This window comes from Arvicanthis niloticus, chromosome 8 (genome assembly GCF_011762505.2).
Source record: "Arvicanthis niloticus isolate mArvNil1 chromosome 8, mArvNil1.pat.X, whole genome shotgun sequence".
Lineage (NCBI taxonomy): Eukaryota > Metazoa > Chordata > Mammalia > Rodentia > Muridae > Arvicanthis > Arvicanthis niloticus.
The window spans coordinates 73644999-73665923 of record NC_047665.1 but is presented as its reverse complement, the minus strand read 5'-3'; the positions used below and the strand labels follow the sequence as shown (position 1 = coordinate 73665923).

Here is a 20925-nt window from a genome sequence, read left to right as displayed (position 1 = left end):
AAAGTTAAATAGATTATTATATATAGCTTTTAGTAATCTCTATAAAATAGTTCTCCCAAATTACTGTTTGCAGAATTCTTATCTAAACAGCATTATCTACCTCATAATGCCTTGTGAGGCTGCACTCCTCACCAGACTCCAAGGTGCTCTAACTCACCCTCCACATGTGCCTTTTGTTACTTAACAGGCCAAATTCACTTTTTCCTATGTCCTTATGTTTTTTAAACACTGCTCCTTGAAATTATTAAAAACAAAACAATAACAAACCTTTGTTACCTGGAAGTTGACAAGGCAGGCACTTGAGCAGTAGTGACCAGGGACATGCTCACAGTGTGGTCCCTGCACCCACCACTGAGGTTACTGGGGAATGAGAAAGAAACCCTATCTGGGACCTTAGGTCCTTTGCCCCTTGTTTTTATTGTTCCAGTTTCTCTAAATATTTTCTGTTCTGTTTCATGATGGACATAAACAAGATGCCTGCCCCAGCTTATCTTTCAGCTTTCCTCTTCTCCAGTAGTTCTTTCCCGTCTCCACTAACATGCCTTTCCCTAATGTGCTGGCTATGCAGCTTCCTTCACACTCGTTTCATGTACTTGATCATCTTGAAATGAGATGTCAGGACTTCTCTAATGGTGGGCGTGGCATGGATGAGTGGGTCAGTCTTTTCCAGCAGTGCCACAGGGTATCTTGGCAGCTCCTATCATGTTACCTTATCTTCCTGTTGTGTATATCTGTGGTATCGAGGGAGCTTGTTCACTAGGTGGAGATGCAAGGTTCCTCTGGAATGGTCCCTGGTGTTCTCAAAGATGTATGGCTCTGCGAGTGGACATGTGTGTTGTGTTCTCTGCTGAGGCTCTGCAGAGCTCTGTCTAGTCCCTGTTTTCCTAGCAGGGTGTTTTATATCCCTGGATGCCAAGACCTGGCAACAAGAGATCCAGTTGCATTTTCCTAGTGTATCTTACCTAGACTATTTCCCCCCTTTCCAGGGAAACCAAGTCAAGTTTGGAAGAAGATTTCCTTCTAAACCAGGCAGATGAAGTCAAATTGCAAATCACATGTGGCCGTTGTAAGATTACTGCTCAGTCTTTTGCTGAAATAAAGTTTCATTTGCTTCATGTTCATGGGGAGGAAATTCAAGGCCAGCTGCAAGAGGTGATCCTACCAGGCAGCAGATCTGGTGCTCCCCAGCAGAAGCAGTACACAGAGAAAAGGAAGCAGATAAAGCCCTATGCTTCTGTGGAGGACTCTCCAGCATTCCCTAGAGTGAAAAGACAGCCAGCCCCTCATCAGAACAGAGAGGAAACCCTGGTAGGAAGTGAAGGTGGCCAGTGGGAAATGATTGGCCCACAGCATCCTGCCAGGTTTCTCTGGTCCCACGCAGGCTTTAACTGCCTGCTCTGTGCTCAGATGCTCGGGAGGAAGGAGGACCTGCTTCTTCACTGGGTACGCCAGCACAACTGTGAGGACCCCACCAGACTCTGGGCTCTCCTAGGTACGTTCTCTAACCAGGGAGCTCCTGAGCTCCACAGTGAAGCAAGGCTGTGACCCTGAGGCTGAAGAGATGCTGCACCACCTTTCTCACAGCCTGTGCTGTTAGTATTTAATTGTAAGGATCCAGCACGCCAGGGCCAGTCAGTCTACAGAGGACATGTTTATGCATAGTTTTATTTTCTTAAGAAATAAAATATGTGCCCAGGGTGCATTTTTCTAACATGTATAGTCTCACTTTAAAATTCCATGCATTCTCCAATATCATAGACTTTATTTAATAATAAATAAAGAGATCAAAATTAGGACATTGAAATGTAGAGACGATTGTTATTCTCAATTGCCAGCTTTTGAGTATGAGTATGAATGTGTGTGTGTATGTTTTGTGTGAGAGAGAGACAGAGACAGAGAAAGGGGAGGGGAATATGTGTACATGTGTCTTTTGATGCTATTTGATTATATTTATTAAACGTTAATTATACAGCTGTGGAATGTAGTATAAAACTGTAGTACATGATAAATGTTGATATTTATTAGTCTCTGGCTTATTTGCATATGCTCCAGAACAGTCTTTTTAAAGATGTACTCTCTATCATAACATAAAATCTGTTTGAAAAACACATTTTTAAAAAATTTTTGTTGTTTTCTTAAATGTGCAGTGCTTTGAAGAGTAGCTATCAAGTCTTCTAGTGTTCTTTATCAAAATAATAGAAAAAATAGCTGCTTCAGCTAATAAAAAAAAATCTACTTGCTTGGTAGAAAGTTATTTTCAGGAAGTCTTTGTGGCCAGAAAATTTACAACCCAGAGAGTGAACTAGCTGGCACAGCCCAGATGCAGTGATGCCACCTGCTTTCTCTCCCTCCCTACAACTTCAGAGGACCGTCGCTAGCTGATCAATTTTAGATACACTGTGCCTTTGAAGCCCAGAGTCTCTTTGAAAGTCAAGAGTAAGGAAGGACCTCTTAAAGTCCTAGGAAATTACCTTGACTCGCCAAAGCTGCCATTGGAAGTTGCTGGCCGTTCTGGCTGTTAGGTCATTTTCTGAGCAGTGGGGTCTGAGCACCTTATACCCACTGCCTTGAGATGAGAGCTCCCTGCACATGACCCTCCTGTGCTGTTTGCCAGGCACAGGCATGAGAGAGCGGTCCCAGGAATGGAGAAGGATTGGATTGATACACTACTGGGTCTTGCATCACCTTTTAAACATCGTGTTCATAGGTGCCTGGTGGCAGCAGCAGTGCAGGCAGGAGACTGTGCTAACAGTTTTTCAGACTTGTGAAAGAGATTTGGTTTGGATTTCCACAAGCATTTTGCCATGGTTTATCCATTGATCACCCTCAACTCAGCTTCAGAGAGATAGGGACGGGGGGCGGGGGGTGGGGGGGAGAAATACAGTACTTTGCCACTTAGTCCCTGTGACCTAGAGAGAAGTCTTTTGCCAGGGCTCTAGCCACTCTGTAGAATAACAGTGACGATCCCCCTCAAGAAGTGACTAGGAAAACTACTTGAAACACCTGGCAACAGGAGGTTGGTATTTCTCATGCGTTGGGCCAGATCTGAAGGAGGTACATTACAGCACATAAAACAGCCCAGATAGCCCTGAACAACAGATGGCAAGATCAGGAAGTACAGAGAAGCAGAGGAATCCACATCTCCGTAAGTGCATTTATGGAGGCGGGCACTCTTCGGGTCTGCCCCTTTCTCCTGTAGCTGCCCCTCTGCCCTCCTCTGCTGAAGCTGCTGTCATATGCACATCCCACCCAGAAGCTGGTTTGAAACCATTAGCCTCTTGAGGATAGGAGTGATCCTTTGTCAGCCTGGAGTCCCACAAAAGCTCACAGTATGCAGGAAATAGCGAGGAAATGGCTGCATCAGCTAAATGCAAATTTGTTGCTTTGCAGGTTCTTCTTCTTCTTCCTTCTTCTTCTTCTTCTTCTTCTTCTTCTTCTTCTTCTTCTTCTTCTTCTTCTTCTTCTTCTTCTTCTTCTTCCTCCTCCTCCTCCTCCTCCTCTTCCTCCTCCTCCTCTTCCTCCTCCTCCTCATCCCTCCTCCTCCTCTTTCTCCTCTTCCTCCTCCTCCTCCTCTTCCTCCTCCTCCTCTTCCTCCTCCTCCTCATCCCTCCTCCTCCTCTTTCTCCTCTTCCTCCTCCTCCTCCTCCTCTTCCTCCTCCTCCTCTTCTTCCTCCTCCTCTTCCTACTCCTCCTCCTTTTTTAAATAAAGTCCAAAGCCTGTCTATAACTAGGACAGCATCCCAGCACTTTAATTTTGTTAATGTCTGCTTCTCAGAAAACTGTCCCAAAGCCAGATTTTTTTCTTTTCTTTTGCTATAAATTATTTCTGAAAGTTAGAGCATTTTTTGATTTGTACTGTTTTATTACTTGTCATGTTTATTCATGTCCCTTTTGTTGCACTTGCTGGCTCTCTGGAGTGCTTCCTGGTTTGGCCCATCCTCCTCTGCTGAACTGTTCCTCATATGGAAGGCTGTCTCTTCATCTGCACACGGTAAATAATTGAGCCTGGGCATGTTCCATGGCCTTCACTGGCCGCAAACTCCTCCTCTCCAAGCTGTGTGGCTCCAGTTTTCTGTGAACCAGTGACATGATTCTTGGCAATAAATGTTGCACTTGGTTTATTTACTAGGAGTCTCCAATCTGGATGGGGCTGCTCCATTCAAGCTGCCAACATGCTTTGTTTTGTGCATGTTTTATAGTCTTCTTTTTTTTACTGGGCTCCTGAAAACAAGAGGATTTGCTGGGTTTAGCAGCATAGGGTTTCAGCTTCAAGTCCTTCTGGACAGGAAGCAGCTGATCCCGGCTTCGGTGCTGGCTTATGTGCCTGAACTATCTCCAGGAGTGTGACTTCAGGGGGAGATGTCTCATGTTTACCCTGGACTGTAGTGGTTCCATCATGAAGCCACAAGCCCTCTTTCTCAGGTGTATTATGGACTCAGGATCAGGGTGCAGGCACAGTTGGGGAAGCACATCACAGTAGCCACACTCTGACTTGTGGAAATGCCTTAGAATACTGTTTAACCTTAGGAAGCACTGTGGGGAAAACCAAAGGTAGCAGCTAAAAGTGGCATCATAAACCCTTGTTGTAGGTTTCATGTGAAGTTAAGTTCCAGTCCAAAATGCCCCCATTTCTATTAACATAATAGGTCGTGGTATTTTTGAGAAACCAAATACCTATTCAGTATTCAAAAAAAATTTAAATTCTTTTTTCATTAAGCATGAATTGACTCTATACCAAAAGGCTGGCACGGAGAAGAACTTGGGTCTGCAAGCTTCAACAGAGACATGGCAGAGAGGGCAGTCTAATCCATTGCCACCCAAGTGGCAGTGGCAGTGCACATGTGACCCAAACACAGGTGCTGCCAACTATCCTGAGGCTCTGCCTGTGAGGTAAATATAGTGATGTGTGCACCACTACCCTGTCTGCAGTGAAGCACCTTTGTGACATTTGTCATGATATGCATGGAGCCAAGGTTTGACAACAACTATACCCAAAAGAATCACCTCTAATAGCATGAAACCTGTCTTTCATAGGTGTTTGGTTTTTAGTCACAGTGCTAGGCATCAAGCCGAAGCCCCAGCACCTGCGAGGCAAATATGCTACCCTTCACACAAAGGCAGTCCAGTCCAAACAAAGAACAGGGCAACAGTGTGATGTCATGATGTGACCAAGGAAATTGTTGACAATAATGGGTCCAGTCTGGCACTGGGAGGCCAGACCCAGTGTCTAGACAGGAAAGTGCCATGGATATGTTGATCTGCCATTAATAGAAAGCAATTGGACAGCATAAAATTTAACAAGGCACAGATCTTATGATCCAAGAATCCCATTTCTAAGAGTCAGTACATGAGGACACAGGCAAACAACATGTCCCTGAATTTTTGTTTCTAAGTGAAAGACCAGGTACAACTCATCAGAATGGGCTAAAGAGTGTTACAGTATTCCATATAATGGGATACTATGTACATTAGTCAGGGTTCTCTAGAGGAACAGAATTTACAGAATAAATGTATATATACATTTGTGTATATACACATACATGTTTATATATGTTCATATATGTGCATACATGCATAAATATATATACATTACACACACACACACACACAGAAAGAAGGGAATTAGAATGGCTTACAGCACTGGTTCTTATCCTATGGATTGTGGCCACATCAGATATTCCGCATATATCATATATCTACAGTAGGATTTATAACAGTAGCAAAATTACAGTTATGAAATAACAATGAAATAATGTTATGGTTGGGAGTCATCACAACATGAGTGTATTAAAGGGTTGCAGCATTAAGAATATTGAGAACCACTGGCTTATAGACTGTGGTTCAGCTAGTTCAACATTGGCTGTCTCCCAACAAGAAGGTTCAAGAATCCAGTAGTAGTTTGGTCCATAAGGCTGGATGTCTCCGCTGGTCTTCTGTATACAATGGAATCATGAAGTAGGCTCTAATGCTAGTGAAGGAATGGACTTGGCAATGAGAACAAGAACAAGCAGACAGAGAGTAAGCTTCCTTCTTCCTTTCCTTTATATAGGCTGCCAGCACACAGTGTGGCCTACATTAAAGGTGGATCTTCCTGCCTCAAAGATGGAGTTTAGAAATGGGTCTTTTCACTTAAATGTCTTAAGAAAAAAAATCTGTCACAGGTCTGCCCAGCCACTTGGGTGTTAGTTAATTCCAGATTAGTGAAGTTGAAAGCAAGAATAGCTACCACACTATATCCTTTGGAGTAAAAGATTGCAGTAGCACATCACATGTTAAAATACGTAATATGGGAAAGAAGCAGTACATATGGTGTTCCTGTTTGTTTTTAATGTAATATTTTAATATCTGAAAATATCATACATGCATAACACGTTTCCACCAGTCATCTCCCTCCCCTAACTTCTCTTGAATTACACCCTACCCCCTCCAACCTAATGCCCCCCTCCTTTGTTCCTCATAGCCCACCAAGTCCCATGTGTGCTACGCATATGCACACGGCTGTGTGGTCCTCCGCTGGAGTATGACCAGTGTCCTAGAGGCCGCACCTTTAAAGAAATCATTTCTTTGCCATATGAGCCATCAACTGCCCATAGCCTTCCAGCTAGGGGTGGCCACTGGTGAACCTTTACCCGCTCTATATTGGAATGTTGCCTGGCTTGATCGTGTGCAGGCAGACACAGCTGCTGTGAGCTTATGAGTGCAGTGGTCCTGCCATGTCTAAGTGTTTTTGGTCTATTCTTCCCCAACTTCTGGCTTTTCCAATCTGTCTGCCCCCTCTTCCAAGATGATTCCTGAGCTTTGTGCAGAGGGGAATGCTATTAGATGTCCAGTGTGTAGCTGAGTACCCCATGGTCACTCAATGTCTGCACTTTGACCACTTGTGAAATTCTAGGTGAACTGCCATCTGGGTCAACTGCACAAAGAGCCTCTGATGACGTCTGAGAGCTGTGCTTGTCTGTGAGTATAGAGATACGAAGTTTAGAGGGCAGTTTGACACTGAGCTCGTTTAATAAAATAGTGGTAGTAGGTTGCTTTACCTTTTGGGCCTATGAGCTTTCCAAACATGGGTTCTTGGCCAGATTTATAGAACCAGGCTTGTGTTTCCAGCTGTTGAACAGGTCTTAAAAAGTCTAATCAGAAAGGATTCTGTTATCCCATGGCATTCATGTGACTGTCACACCCATGGGCATGCCTCACCACAAAAGTCATTGTCACTCAAAATGTTTACAGCTGGCTAAGGCTGTGGGCTTTTCTTAGCCAGTGGCCTGCAGATGGCACCTTCCAGTATTGTGTGAGCTTGCTAGTGGGAAGCTTCCATGTCAGGACCAGCTTGATTTTCCCATGTCCTGTACCAGATTTGGATTCTTAAATGGAGAAAGAAATACATATGTACCTAATTTACACAGGAAATTTACAGAGAGGGACTTCAGGAAAGGGGTTTTGGGAGGTAGGCAGGGTCGGGCGTGGATGCATGTTCTCTTACTTTATGAGAATGTTTTTGCTACCTTTTTTTTTTAATTGGGAAAAAAAAAAAAAAAAAAACTAGCTTTGGGTGCCGGGAAGATGGCTTAGTGGGCAAAGTGCTTGCTATGGAAGCATGGTGACCTGAGTTTGAATCCTCAACACTTAAAAAATGTGAGGCACAGTGACATCTGTCTTTAACCCCAGCCCTGAAGGAGTAGAAAGAGATCCTTGGGCCTCACCGGGTAGCTAGTCCAGCCTTATCAGTGAGCTCCAAGTTCATCAAGGAGCTCTTTCTCAAATAATAAAGTGGATTGGATTGAGCAGAACACCCAATGTTGACTTTTCACCACTGTATGTACATATACAGACACCACCCATACTCAAACTAAAGCCTACTGAAAGAAAAAAAAAAAGATAAAAATCACTTCCCTTGACTGGGGTTTAACAGTACAGTCATCATTGGGGCAGACCTCAGCAAAGTTATGAAGGGAAGAATTCACTTGCCAGTCAGCTGTATCTTCCCACCTGAAGTCACTGTGTAAACTGTCCCACAGAGAACAACCCATAAGAAAGCCAGATGTTTTAACCCAGCACACACAATTTTGGCTTCATAAAAGTAGTGCACACTGCTGACGCTTATTCTGCTTCACTGGTCTAGATGGCTAGGTTGTTCTAGATGGATGTTAGGATCCACTGCTGAGCAACTACAATCTAAATAGATGCCATAGGCATTTGGCTTTCTGCCCTCTTCCTAGGCAGCATAGCCTTTCTAAGCTCTTTGATCCTCAGGTTCCTGCTGTTGGGGCCTCATGGGTGACTTTTGTCTCCCTACAGACTTGCATGTTATGCTCAACAAAATTGGGTGTGCCTGTGGCTAACAAGCCTTTGGCACCCCTGCTTCACAATGCCCTGGGCAGCCCTACTCTGCCCTGTGAAGCCATCACTTGAGGACTGTCCCACCTGATAACAGTTGCCAGCTCTAGGTGGGGCTTGAGATCATCTCTCATCCTAAGTCAAATGGCATGGCGGAAACCAAGTCCAGAGGATACTGGGACTCGGGCAGTTGGGTCCCCAGCCTCTCTTCTCTCCTTTACAAAAGAAGCCACCCCCACTCCACAAGTTTTAAGCAGATGGGCCTGCCATCCTCCTCCAGCTTTGCCTTGGGCTGAGTGTCCTGCTGCCAGGGCTGCAGGGCCACAAAGGCAGAACAGAATGTGTTTGGAAGAAGAGATCTCTTGCATTTCAAAGTACTCTCTTAGTTTTCTCCCCAAGAGGAGATTCCAGACTTAAACTGAGTCTCTGTGATGACTAAATGCTACTGCATCTTTGCCTGTGTGGTGCTGGGAGCCCCTGTGGCAGGAAGCTGCCTTTTGCTTAACTCTTGCTTGGCCCAGTCATTCTGGTGTACCACCTACTTAATTCACATGCTCCTGCAGGTGCTTTTCAGCAGTCTCTATCTTAGGGTTAGCATGCTTTCCCTTTTTATAGGCGCTTAGGGCTATCTCCAGTTCCCAAAAACTATGGAGTGTCCAACCCACAGGCCCCCTAAGACCTTCCCCTGTCATGAGCACTCAGCTCCTGGGTACTGTCACTCATGTGGAGAACCCCTCCTCTGGTGTGCCCCTATCTGGACATTGCTTCAAAGAGCCAGGCTGACACAGAGCAATCAGCATGGCTAAAAGAGGCTCAATGCAGTCACCTAAGGGTGGCAGCTGCCAGGCTGTGTTCTTCCATGTGTTCACAGATGGAGGAAGAGAGTTTGGCTCTTGCAATGAGAAGACATGAGGGAGAAGGAAATGGGTGGGTATAAGCCCCAGTTGGGTGTTTTTACCTTGCTTTCCCTCTGTGTGCTGAAACCCCACCTCAAACACGTCCTCTTAAATGAAAAGCAACTGCTGCCGTGATGAGTATGGTGGGGGAGATGGCTCAGTTAGCAAATGCTTGCTGCACAGGCATGAGTTTCATCCCCAGCACCCACAGCAGAATGCATCTGTAAATCTGGAAGCAGGGACAGGAGACACCTGGGGTATGTTGGCCAGCCCACCTAGCCAAATCAGCAAGCCCACTCAAGTTCCACTGAGACCCTGCCAAAGAGAAATAAAATGGAGCATGATTCAGGAGAAATTCAAGAACAACCTCTGGCCTCTGCATGTGTGCACCCACAAACAAAAAGAGTAACTCTAACTGCAAGAGCCTTGTGGGGCTCAGGCTTACGTAAGTATCAGCAAAGTTCAGATGCTTTTCTGGGCTCTGTACATTCACTGGGGACTTTATTCAGTGACAACTGTGGAAATTTCCACACTATAAAGTCCATTGCTATAAGAGATACTAGTAACTTCCTGTTGACAGTTCCAGCAAAGGAATCCTAGGACTGGATGGAGCCATTTGCTAGGGTTGAGGCAGAAAGTAGAAAATCGTGGTACTGCATCCCAAGAGTCATTACCTCATATATCCTATGAGAGAAGGAGGCCATGCTATGCTCTGGCCATCTGGATCACAGAAAATTCCCTCAGAAAGAGCAGAGGTCTTCTAGGATTGCAAGGAGCTTCCAACATGTCCAGCAAGACCCTACATGCACTCCCACACTAATAGCCTTTTATTTAATAACCTCAACAAACCATGGGACCCCAGCTGGTGGCAGAGCTCGTGAGAAGTGATGAACACCATTGCTGATGTGAGGCTGTTTACCCAGTCTCCTGGAAAGGTGGCTGCTTGCTCTGTGCACAGAGGGGTGGGTGATGAGGGGTGAGTTGCAAGCCTCCCTCCCCACCCAGTGCACACAGTACTCAGGCAGCATACTGTGAGGTTTCATTTGGGCCTCAGAACTCTGCAGTCTGGATGACATACAATCACTGGCACTTGCCCATTTCCTAAGGGCCATATCGAGTTGGTGCCAACACAGCCCGCAGCTATCCCTTAAGCCATTCCCATGTCTGCTCAAGTTCATTGGCGTCCTTGGGAGAATGTCTTAGACAGAAGACAAAATAAGACAGAAACAATAGACAGTAAGCAAACAGCGCGCTGAGTCTGGAGCTCACAATCTACTCACCCCTCCTCATGCTACACAGCCCATCTTATTTCTCCTTCAGACAAGTCATTCCTGTGTGACAGTTCTCCCAGGCCACACCAACCCTAGCCAGATCGCAGAGCATCAGGAAACTTGAATGAAATAAGTTATTGCTCAGGCTGAGAGTGCATTTCAGCTACCCTTCCCTTCCTGCCCCCAGCCTATCCCTCTCTGCTTCCTCCTCTGGAGAGAAATCCCACTCTCCCTCCTAGCCTCATGAAAGATGAAGTGTTCCCTAGGAGAGCCAGGCCCCCCAAGGCCCTGCTGCTCACCCCAGCCATATCATCAGTCCTCTCCTCCAACCGACATAGCTGTCAAGTAGCCCCAAGCTTGGAGCCCCCAAGTTCTTACAACACCTTGTTACTGCCTCTTTAACCTCTCTCTGCACACACTTAGTAGTGAACTCTGCCCAGGCTCCAGTTCTTTGCCCTGGAACCCAAGAGACTAGAAACTTAAGTGAGTGGCTGGGACTCCGATCCACACCTATGAAAACACCCTGTTCCTGCTGTAACATAATGCCTGAGGAGTGCCCAGTTATCTTGGAGTGCACCCTCCACCATCCTGGACAGAGTGGTGTGGCCTCCAGGAATCCCACCACAGTCCCACCATCGAAGCATGTGTGCATCTTACCCTTGGACTCTCTCACTTTGGGAAACAGAAGCAACAACTACTTGAACAAAGGAGGAGCTGGTATGAGCTTAGCTCAGGAGATGGCTGCTCAGGTCGGCTCTCTCCAAATGTCAAAGCAATTAACTGTGTGACCCTCACTATGGACACACTTCCAGGGCTGAGAAAGTCACAGCTGAGGGTAGAGCCCTCAAGAGGCAAAACAAATGAAAATTCCTCTCCAGAGTAGCCATCCCTGCTCCACAGATTAACCTCCACAAGTGTTATGTCTTAGAGGCATTCATTCTGTAGACCGGAAGCCACATACAAAACTCTTCCCACCTCCCCACCCCCCCACCCCACCCCCAACTGGAACTGAGCTTCATCAGAATTTCCTTGCACTTGAAAGCAATGCAGTTAGCCGGCCATCTTTCAACACTTGACTGTATTTTCTCCACTCTCATACCTTCCTGATGAATTAAGTGCTTATGGAAGGCGAAGGCCAGAAAACATTAGCAGCTGACTCTCTCCGAGGAGGATCTGCTTGCCAGACGAGGCCAATGCAAAATCACCGGCCTCAGGACGATTGCACAATGCTCACCCATGGCACTATGGCGCATGCTTTCCTGAGCTCTGCAGGAGGTAAGTGACCTGGCTTTTCTTGTCCTCTTCTCCAAGCCAATTTGAACAAGGCGTGCTAATTGAATTCAGCTGTCATCTTAAACATCCTTGCTGTCCACAGAGCAAGAATATATTGAACTTGTTTCATCTGTCATCCAAGAACTTGAAATGGCCTCGTTATCACCAGCTGACTTGGGTTCAGCTACATCCCAGAATTTTTTTTTTTTTTGATGAAATGTGAACAATGTAATTAAAACAATCTAGTCACATTATCTGTTTGAATTGGTCCCTTTCCAGGCAGAAGAAGAAGAGGCGGCTACAGTCACTGCCTTTTTTTTTTTGCTGAGCACTTCTTCACAAAACACAACGGTGTCTGCTCGCCAAGAGCATTCTGTATGTCACTGGTGGCTTAACAATTACAAAATATTGTAATTAAATGTCTGAATGCTCCCTTCCCTTCCCTGTTACAAATGATCGGGGAACATGATTAATTTCTGCTGTTTGTTTCCTGTGCCGCTCACCTCCAGGGGACACGACCAGCAGATTGCTGAAGTCAGAGCCAATTAAACTGCTGCCCCACTGCAGTGAGACTAGGCCCATTTTTCAGGGGAAGCACAAGCAAGCTTGTCAAGACTCTGAGGCTCTGCACCCCTGAGCACTGAGGGGCTACTGCCAGATGTAGATGTTCTATAGGTGCTGCAACATGAGAGGAAAGGGAATTAATTGATAGATTAATTAATTAATAACCTAGGCACACACCAAGGTGCATGCTTCCAGGGTGCAGCATTTAGGGGAAACCCTGCTTCCTTGCACGGGTTCTGCTATATGATGACCAGGAAGATGTAATTGGCTAAGCACAGGTACGGAGAGAAATGAAATCTGTTAAATAGCAGAAGGGGAGAAACCGCCCAATAGAATTTGCCTTTGAGCTAAATAAATGCAGAAGCAAGTCCTTAGGTAAGCTGTCAAGCCAGAAATTAGCAAACAGGGGCCAGTGATAGAGGCTCCTTATTTTGAAAGGCAGGTTTTAACAGTTCCCCAGATGCTGCATAAGAACCAAACCGCTGGAGGGCCCTGAGTTTCTTAGCCTCCAGAGGGGGATGATGGGTAATCCTGTGCTCTAGTTCTCCACCCCCCCCCCCACTTTGCAATTAAATAAACAAACAACCAGCACGCCAGCCCAAGCCTACAGTATAATTAGGGTCTAGCAAATGAGTTGTCAAAAGAGCACTGCCTGTGTGTCCCAGGAGGCTTGGTGCCAGTCTGTTTGTTTTCGAGAATTTAAATGGTTCTCCCCTGCTGAACAATGAATGCAAACCCCAAATTTGCTACACAGATGTGCTCTTTACCGCAGAGACTTTTTGTTTCATTTTCTTCCTCAACCTAAAATAGATCTTTGACATGTAGTGCAGAATCGAGGGTCTTTCATCAACTCCAATCTACACAGCAATCAAACACTGGGCTTGTGGTGTCTGAAGCTCTGGTCTTAAGGAGCCTACTGTCCACCCCCACGGTTCTTGGACACCCAGGCCCCACCTGGGCCAAGAGTTTATTCCATGACCTCTCCTCCTCTTTCTACCTTATATGGTTCAGCCACAAAGGAATAAATCCTTGAGCCCAAATCTTTGTAGATGTTCCCTTGAAGTTCAGCAAAGAGTATTCTTACATTCTCTGAGTAATGACTAGCTAGGGTTTTTTGAAGGCAGTTCTGCATCCTTGGTATACCCACAAAGGGCACTTCCTTTGATGCCATCTTCCAGATGTCTGCCAGCAGTGTGTTTGTACCAGAAGGAGAGCACTTCTGTGGGACCCAGAGCTCCTCCAGATACTAGCCAGCTTAGAGACTTGATGGGACATGTTATCCCATCATGCCTGAGCCGAGATACAATAACTTATTAGAGTATGTATTGACCATGTGGTCCCCACATAGTCAGAGGTGTGATGATTAGTCACCCATTCTAGCAAGAAGACAGGGGTTCTGGGCAGGAAGGCCCTTAGCAACACTGACTGCCAGGTCATACAGGGCACCTGGGTCCCTCTTGGCCTTGCTCTGGCTTAGCATCTCCAGATTGCAGCATCTTGAAACATCTCTAGCCACCTGCTGCTGGAGAGCCCAGGCTGACCTAATACCTGAGAGTCTCTTTAAGCCAGACACTGGTATTAAGTCCCCAACAGTGGTGGACAGAGGTGAAGAGGGCTTGGGTATGGAAAGGAAAGGGTGGAAGTATATTTGTTAAAAAAGCATAGGTCAGGAGAGGGTCCGTGTGGCCCCTGAGGGACTGGTCCAGACAGGCCCCAGGGGGATCCTGCCCCTCCTTTGTTCAGGAAGAATCACAAAAACAACTGTGCCAACTGTGCTGCTTCAGCACCAGTCTCCACAATGAATGATGCCCAACCCAGCCCAGATTCTCTATCTTGGTGCTTCGAAGAAATTTCCCATTACAACTTGTGAAGCCCAGTAGGATTTATGGCCAGAGAGGACTGTGTATTTGGGAATTAAGCTGTTTGGTATGCCAGCCCTGCCTTGCTCCCCCACCCATCACCCAGAAACCAATGGCAGGTTTACTCTTAAACCCCCTGAGCTAGCCTGAAATGTACCTTGCTCCAGACTAGGAGATAAAATGGGATTTAGAGGCAATGCATTTTCCAGCCAGGCCTTATCTAGATTGACTGCTCCATTTTTTTTTTTTCAGCTGAGAGTGAATGCAAAGGATAATTACCATCATGTGTTACCTGAGATTACAGGGTTGTGTTCCAACTAATGACACCGAAAGAACCAAGCACTGGTTAATATTTAATCAGACTCTTGCCTTAACAATTGGATAAATGAGGTGTGTAATTACACAATTATAAAAGACATTTCAGATAGGAATGGTACTGTTATTAATACTGAAGGCAAAAGCTGATGAAAATACAGCACTGGGTCATTTCACAGATATTACCACAGAGGACCCTTAGTGAGGGCTCTACTTCATGAAGTTTTAAGTGTTGATTCCAGCATGAACATTCTCTCTTCTTTCTGGACCATTCAACATGGACTACCTTGACCTCTTTGGCTTTCTGGATTTCTCTAGAGTCTTTAACTGAGACAAGCTCTAGAGTTTTCGTGTTTATATTCTAAGGGTGACTTCTACCTAGCAGCACTCTATACTGAGAGATACTCAATGGCTTGTCTTTATTATTTTTAGTACTGTCTTTCTCTTTTGCCATTAGAGAGAGATGGAGCCATTGCCCAAGGCCAGCTCTTGGGTCAATCCTGGTCACCACCCACCCTCACCTCCATGTGGATAGAGCCACTGCTCATGTCCCTGGGTACCATCTGTCTTCAAAGGGAGCAGGGTTGGTGGTCCCTTGTGCAGGATGTTCTTGGCCTTAACCCTGTGTTCTCCCATGGGTACCTGAAGCTTTTTGGTGAAGAAAGTATGTACATTCCTGTTCCTAGGAATGGAGAACTGAGCCTGGATCCTGTGGGGAGCAGCCAGTCAGCTAGTGTTCCTCATGGCTCTACTTGGAGAACAGGTGAAGAGCACATTTGTTTATGTGTGTATGTGGAAGTGGGTCCAGGTGTGTTCACCTGTACACATGCTGGTGGAAGCCGAGAGTTGGCCTGGGATGTCTCTCTATTGCTCTCCACACTTTTTTGAGACAGGGTCTCTCAATCTGTATCTTGCTATTGAGGATAAGTTAACTGGATGGCAAGCCCACAAGATTTGCCTGTGCTCAATGCCTCAAACACTGGGTTATAGTCACTGCCATCATGCCCAGCACTCAAGTGTATACTGGGACCCACACTCAGGTCCTCACATATACACAGTAAGCATTTCACCCACTGAGGCCCCTCACAGCACAGCTAAAGCACTTGGTCATTTTCAAACTCCAACTAGTTATGTCATTGACCGGGATCATGGCAGCTCTATGACAGCATCCAAGTGATGTGTGGGAATTTAGGCAGGCTCTCCCTGCCTCAGTCTGCCAATGACAGATTGGCTGAGAAACATGCAGGACAGCACCAAGGCCTTTGTAATGTGTCTCTGATGTCCCTAGTCTCAGCCTGCTCTTTCTCACTGGGCCAGCATCGAAGGTGAAGCTGAGGCACGTGGAATTGAATGAATCGTTTCTCCACCAAAATCCCTAGTGACAATCTGGGTTTGGCTAGCCAGTTGAAAGCGACCTGTCAGAGCTTTTCTGTGACTTTCATGCTCAGCAGGCAGCCTCTCTACTCTTGGTGGACGACGGTCCCATCGCTATGTCTGAGTAGAGGAGCTTAGTCTTGGCAGAGCCACAGAGTATCCCAGCAGCTGCAGACACTGCCTGACTCGATGAGGCACTGGTGGACTCTGGCCTTAGAGCTGCTCCCTGTTCCCACTTTCCACCCAGTGCTGCTTCTGAGAATGCCAATGAGTGATAGGAGCCTCCTACCCAGCACCTGACCTACCTCAGGGAGATTCTGTTACTCCTCTGGTAAGTGATAAAAGACCAAAACAAGCCAAGTACAGCAGTGTCAGTGCTCAGGATGGTCAAAGCATGGATTATAGAAGGGCATTTAGTATCAGCACTCGAAAGGACTAGGCAGGTAGACCTCTGTAGGTTTGGCACCAGCTACTCTACAGAGTGACTTCAGTGATACATAGTGAGACCCTGTCAAAAAAAGAAGAGAGAAAGGAAGGAAAGAAATGGAAAGAAGGAAGGAAGGAAGGAAAGAAGGAAAGAAGGAAAGAAGGAAAGAGAAATTCTGGGCTGCTGGTATATAGCTCAGGGACTAGGACTAGGCAAGTAATAGGAGATTCCTAGGTCAGGCTCTCAAAGGGGATTATGGGACATAAGCCTCATCTTGCTAGCTTCATTTTAGCCATGAAGGGCGTGGCTTTTGCTGTGGTACCCACTTGCCACCATGATATGCTGCTCACCACAGACCCCCAAATCCATGAATCTTCCCTGCATGGACTTTCAGTAGCTCCAGAGCTGTGAGTCCAAATAAACCTTTATAAGTTGCTTTTTCTCACTTACATTGTTACAGTACCTGGATCCTCACCTCAGCTGGAATCCAGTTCACCTGCCTCACCTTACCTCAGAGTACACACACTGAGGGATGCTTTGGTTTTTTGTTCTTTTTTTTTTTTTTTTTTTTTTTTTGCATAAAATGCTACCTTGTCATCCTGAGTGGACCTGAACCAGAAAGACTCAAAGAGTCACCATCTATTTGGTCTTTTACCACCAACCAAAGAAGTCTCTTGGTTCACTCCAGCCACTCACTGTGGGCATCACTGTCCCAGTTCTCCGGGAGAAATTGGGTGAGTGGTCCCTTCAGAGAGACTGGTGCCAACAAAATATGGGCAGAACTTCCCATAGGGGCCACAGTGAATTAGATCCAGGCTTTTTGCTTCTAAACCATGGGAGTTTCAAAGACAAGACCTAACTAGCGTGAGCACTCCCTCTGAGAGGTCACAGGACTTGACTAAGGCCATAACAGCTGTGAGTGTTGGGGGGGGGGGGTCCCTTGTTAGTCACGTGTATTATTCAGTTGAACATTTATTCTATGGCCTGTTGGAACTTGTTTTGAAAATACTACCCTGCAATATATTTAGAGAGGCAAGTCCCTGAATCAAAAGGCTGACCCCAGACTGCTTTCGGTTGGGTGTGGTTCTCTCCAGACCAGGAGGCGAAGGCCTGGCTGACACATGAGAAACATGGGCTACGTTGGCAAGAACAGACCATTACTAACCCCAGCTCATTTTAGGAACAGCAGGATGTAGAGAGAGCCCAAGCAGGCTTTAAAACAGAATTCTCTCTACATGACTCAGGGGTTGAGTTTCTCCTGCTTTCAATTTGTTTTTATAGACGGAAAGGTGGGCTCGTGCCACCAGACTAATCTCAAAACAGGAGGTGAGTACATGTCCATATCACATGAACATGAAGCTTGTGGGGTGTGCCCAACATCAGGGGGAAAACGCTGTCCAGTGGCTTCCATCCAGTATGTTTGAGGAAGAGTGTGGGGAGGGCACAGTATGTAAAAATGAGCCAGTTGGTTAGGCGGGGATTATAGAAGGCTAGTGTCTCCTTAGGACCCTTGGATGCTGGAAAGTATGAAATTCACATGCCCCATAGAACTTTCCCTGTTCAACTCAAGGAGGAAAACTAGAAGCTGTGTGAATGATCCAACCAGGCCACAACTGGCCAGCAGATGTTGCAGCCTTGTGACTATGAGATTACATGCTCTGAAATGGCAATGTACTGTGTTCATAACAAGCATATTATCAAATGCAGAACATCCACAGCCCTGGAAGGGGGAATATACAAACTGCAGCAGGCTCTGCTTTGAAAGTGTCACTTGCCCACTAACCTGTTATTTCAGAGAGCTGGTTTTTTTTTTTTTTTTTTTTTTTTTTCTTTCCACAAGAATGAGGAGTTAATTTTACCCAAGTTCACGGAGCCAGAACCTGTCATTTTAAATAGCTATCCACAAGCTAGCTGGCTGGCAGGCCAAGCAGAGCTGGGATCCACTGGGAGTCTCTGGGATTCCAAGATGGACACCATGTGCCAGGGCTAGGAGCTGGAGGAGAGGGGATCTGATGAACCAGGAAGGGTGTCCAGGACTGAGCAGAGCCCTGGGAGACAGACATGATTTTAGTCACCAGCAAAGGCCCAGTCCAAACCAAGCTTTAGGCCTCAGCACTGAAGTCCCTAATACACACACACATACACACTCAAACACACACATACTCTCACACACATAACACAGACACACATATAAACACTCACACATACACACACTGAGAGAGACAGACAGCCAGCTGCAGACTAGCAGGGAAAAGGAGACCAGAACCAAGCTAGGCATCCTGTAAGAGACAGGAATCAGGTTCCGTGCGCAGAGGTAAGCAGAGAGAAAGGAAGCATTTGGTGATACACCCTTGCAGCAGGCTGATGAGGAGAGCTGGCTTGCTGGAGGCTCCCAGGATTCAGTCCATTCCATCCTTCTACCTTGTGAGTCCCAGAGAGACCACCTTTGTCCTCTGAGCCAACTCCCCACCCCGTCCTGGCTTTTCTTCCAAGAACAGACAGGACCCTACTGCTTTTTTGATTTCTAGTCTATGCCCTATGGGCTACTCAGGACAGCAGAACAAAGAGGCAGAATAGCCCTGCGGCAGCTTCCTTCCCTCCAATGGAGTTGGCAGGTGCCAAGCAAGCCAAGGTTCAGGAGACCCAAGCTTTCACCCAAGCACCCTGAATCTGAGTTCTAACATCAGAAATATGCCCAGGGGCTACTGCCACTGTCAGCCTAGCAGGCATGTAATGAGTGCTTGCCATAAGTCACCGTGTGAGTCAGGCATTGACAGAGAATTATGGCCAAGCCTGGCTCTGCCCTGGGGGCTCACAGTGCAGCTGGGAGGCCGCACAGATGAAGTATGAGTGTCCTATGTTTCTGTCTATGCGTCTGAGGATGGTAATCTCCCAGCTTCTCTCTTTCCTGGACTCCTATGGGAAAGTGCCCCCTTCTGGGTGCTCCTGATTTCCCAGGGATTGCTAAGACCCCAGTGGGAGGTGACAAAAGTCCATGTGTCTTGGCTCAAACTTACACAGCTGACATCCTTTCCCACTTCATGCAGCAATGCCCAGTGATGACTTCATACAGGGGTACCTGCCTAAAGAGGGAAGGACTCCAGGGGGGCTGGGGGGAGATCTGTGAAGGTCCTTAGTGGAAGAGTTTTGGAAAGAAGTCTTAATGGAAAGGAGAGGTGGTGCCATGGGTAGAGGTGTCATCTACATGGAGGACATAGAAGGTCTCACCTAGAACAGAAGATAATTGTGGTGGGTTGAATATGCTTAGCCACTGGTGAAGGTGCAGCCGCAGTTGGAATTGATGACCCAGGACTGAAGGGGTCATGCAAAGGAGTTGAGGCTTGACAGCATGAAGGGAGCCTATGAAAGGCTATTGGAACCTAGTTGCAGTGGAAGACCCCCATGTATTGGATACAGAACCATGGGATAAATACCAAAAACAGTAGGAGCAGTGGAGTCAGCCAGAGCCTAGAGTGCTATGGAGGGCAGAGCTGGAGAAGTGACCCAAGCCCCTTGGAGGGGCACATATCGTGTGTGTGAATCCTAGACACTGGAACAGGAAGCTGAGAAGTAGAAGTTGCCTTGGATACCCCAGGATCTTAGAGATGCCAGGGACTACCCGCCGAGGAAGGCTGCTTACAGGGAGTGGAACCAGCTTCAGAGAAAGAATTGTGTTGCAGTCCAGGAAGACAAAAGGAGTTGGAGCTCTGACATCAGACGTGGAGATGCTGAGTGTGGAGTCTGCCCAGCTGCTTTTTGGTCTTACTTTGGTCCAGTATTTCTTCATCGTGAAGTTTTAGAATGGTAATGTATATCCTGTTAAGTTGGAGGTATGTGATCTGCTTTTTTATTTTGGTTTTATAGGGGATTACAGTTAAGAGACTGTATGAATCTCAGAAGAGACTTAGAACTTTGGACTTTTAACATTGTTGAGACTGCTATAGACGATGGGGACTTTGGAAGTTGGACTAAATGTACTTTTCGTTATGCTATGTTTAGATACGGTCCCATAGACTCATGTGTTTGAACAAGCCTATGGGGGCCAGGGAGTGGAATGTGGTGGTTTGACTATCTTTGGCCCAGGGAGTGGCAATGTTGGGAGGTGTAGCCTTGTTGGAGGAAGTGTGTTACTGTGGAGGTGGACTTTTGAAACACCCCCCCCCCCCCATGGCCATGTGGGAGACAGTCTGCTCCTGGCTTCCTTTGGATGAAATTAAAGGATTTTTGCCTCCTCCTGGCCTCCTTCAATCATACCTGCCTGAATGCTGCCATGTTCCCGTCTTGATGATAATGGACTGAACCTCTGAAGCTATAAGCCAGCCTCAATTAAATGTTGTCCTTTATAAGAGTTGCCTTGGGCATGACATCTGTTCACAGCAGTAAAACCCAAACTAAGACAGTAATTAGAGGGAAATTTGGAGGCAGGGAAACACCTCCTCCACCCCCTGCAGAACTCCTTAGGAGGCCCTGTCCCAACAAAGGTACAGGCACTCGGCAGTGGAGCCTGCCTGCCTGCCGGGCCCTGGTCTGTGTAGAATCAGCATAAAAGTCAGAGTAGCAGGGAGGCCTTTGGGACTCTTGGTGACAGGCAGAGCAGATGAGCATGGGAA

At 46.6% G+C, this 20925-nt stretch overlaps 1 protein-coding gene across 1 annotated transcript in view; it reads left to right on the top strand.

The window, feature by feature from the left end:
• The window catches only part of Znf438 (zinc finger protein 438), a 150230-nt gene that overhangs the window by 118507 nt on the left and 10798 nt on the right, over positions 1 to 20925 (top strand). Inside the window, exons 8-9 of the mRNA XM_034509668.2 lie at positions 987 to 11779; positions 15201 to 20145. Of these exons, the coding sequence (XP_034365559.1) occupies positions 987 to 1545 (559 nt within the window). The 3' untranslated portion in view covers positions 1546 to 11779; positions 15201 to 20145. The remainder of the gene's footprint in view (positions 1 to 986; positions 11780 to 15200; positions 20146 to 20925) is intronic.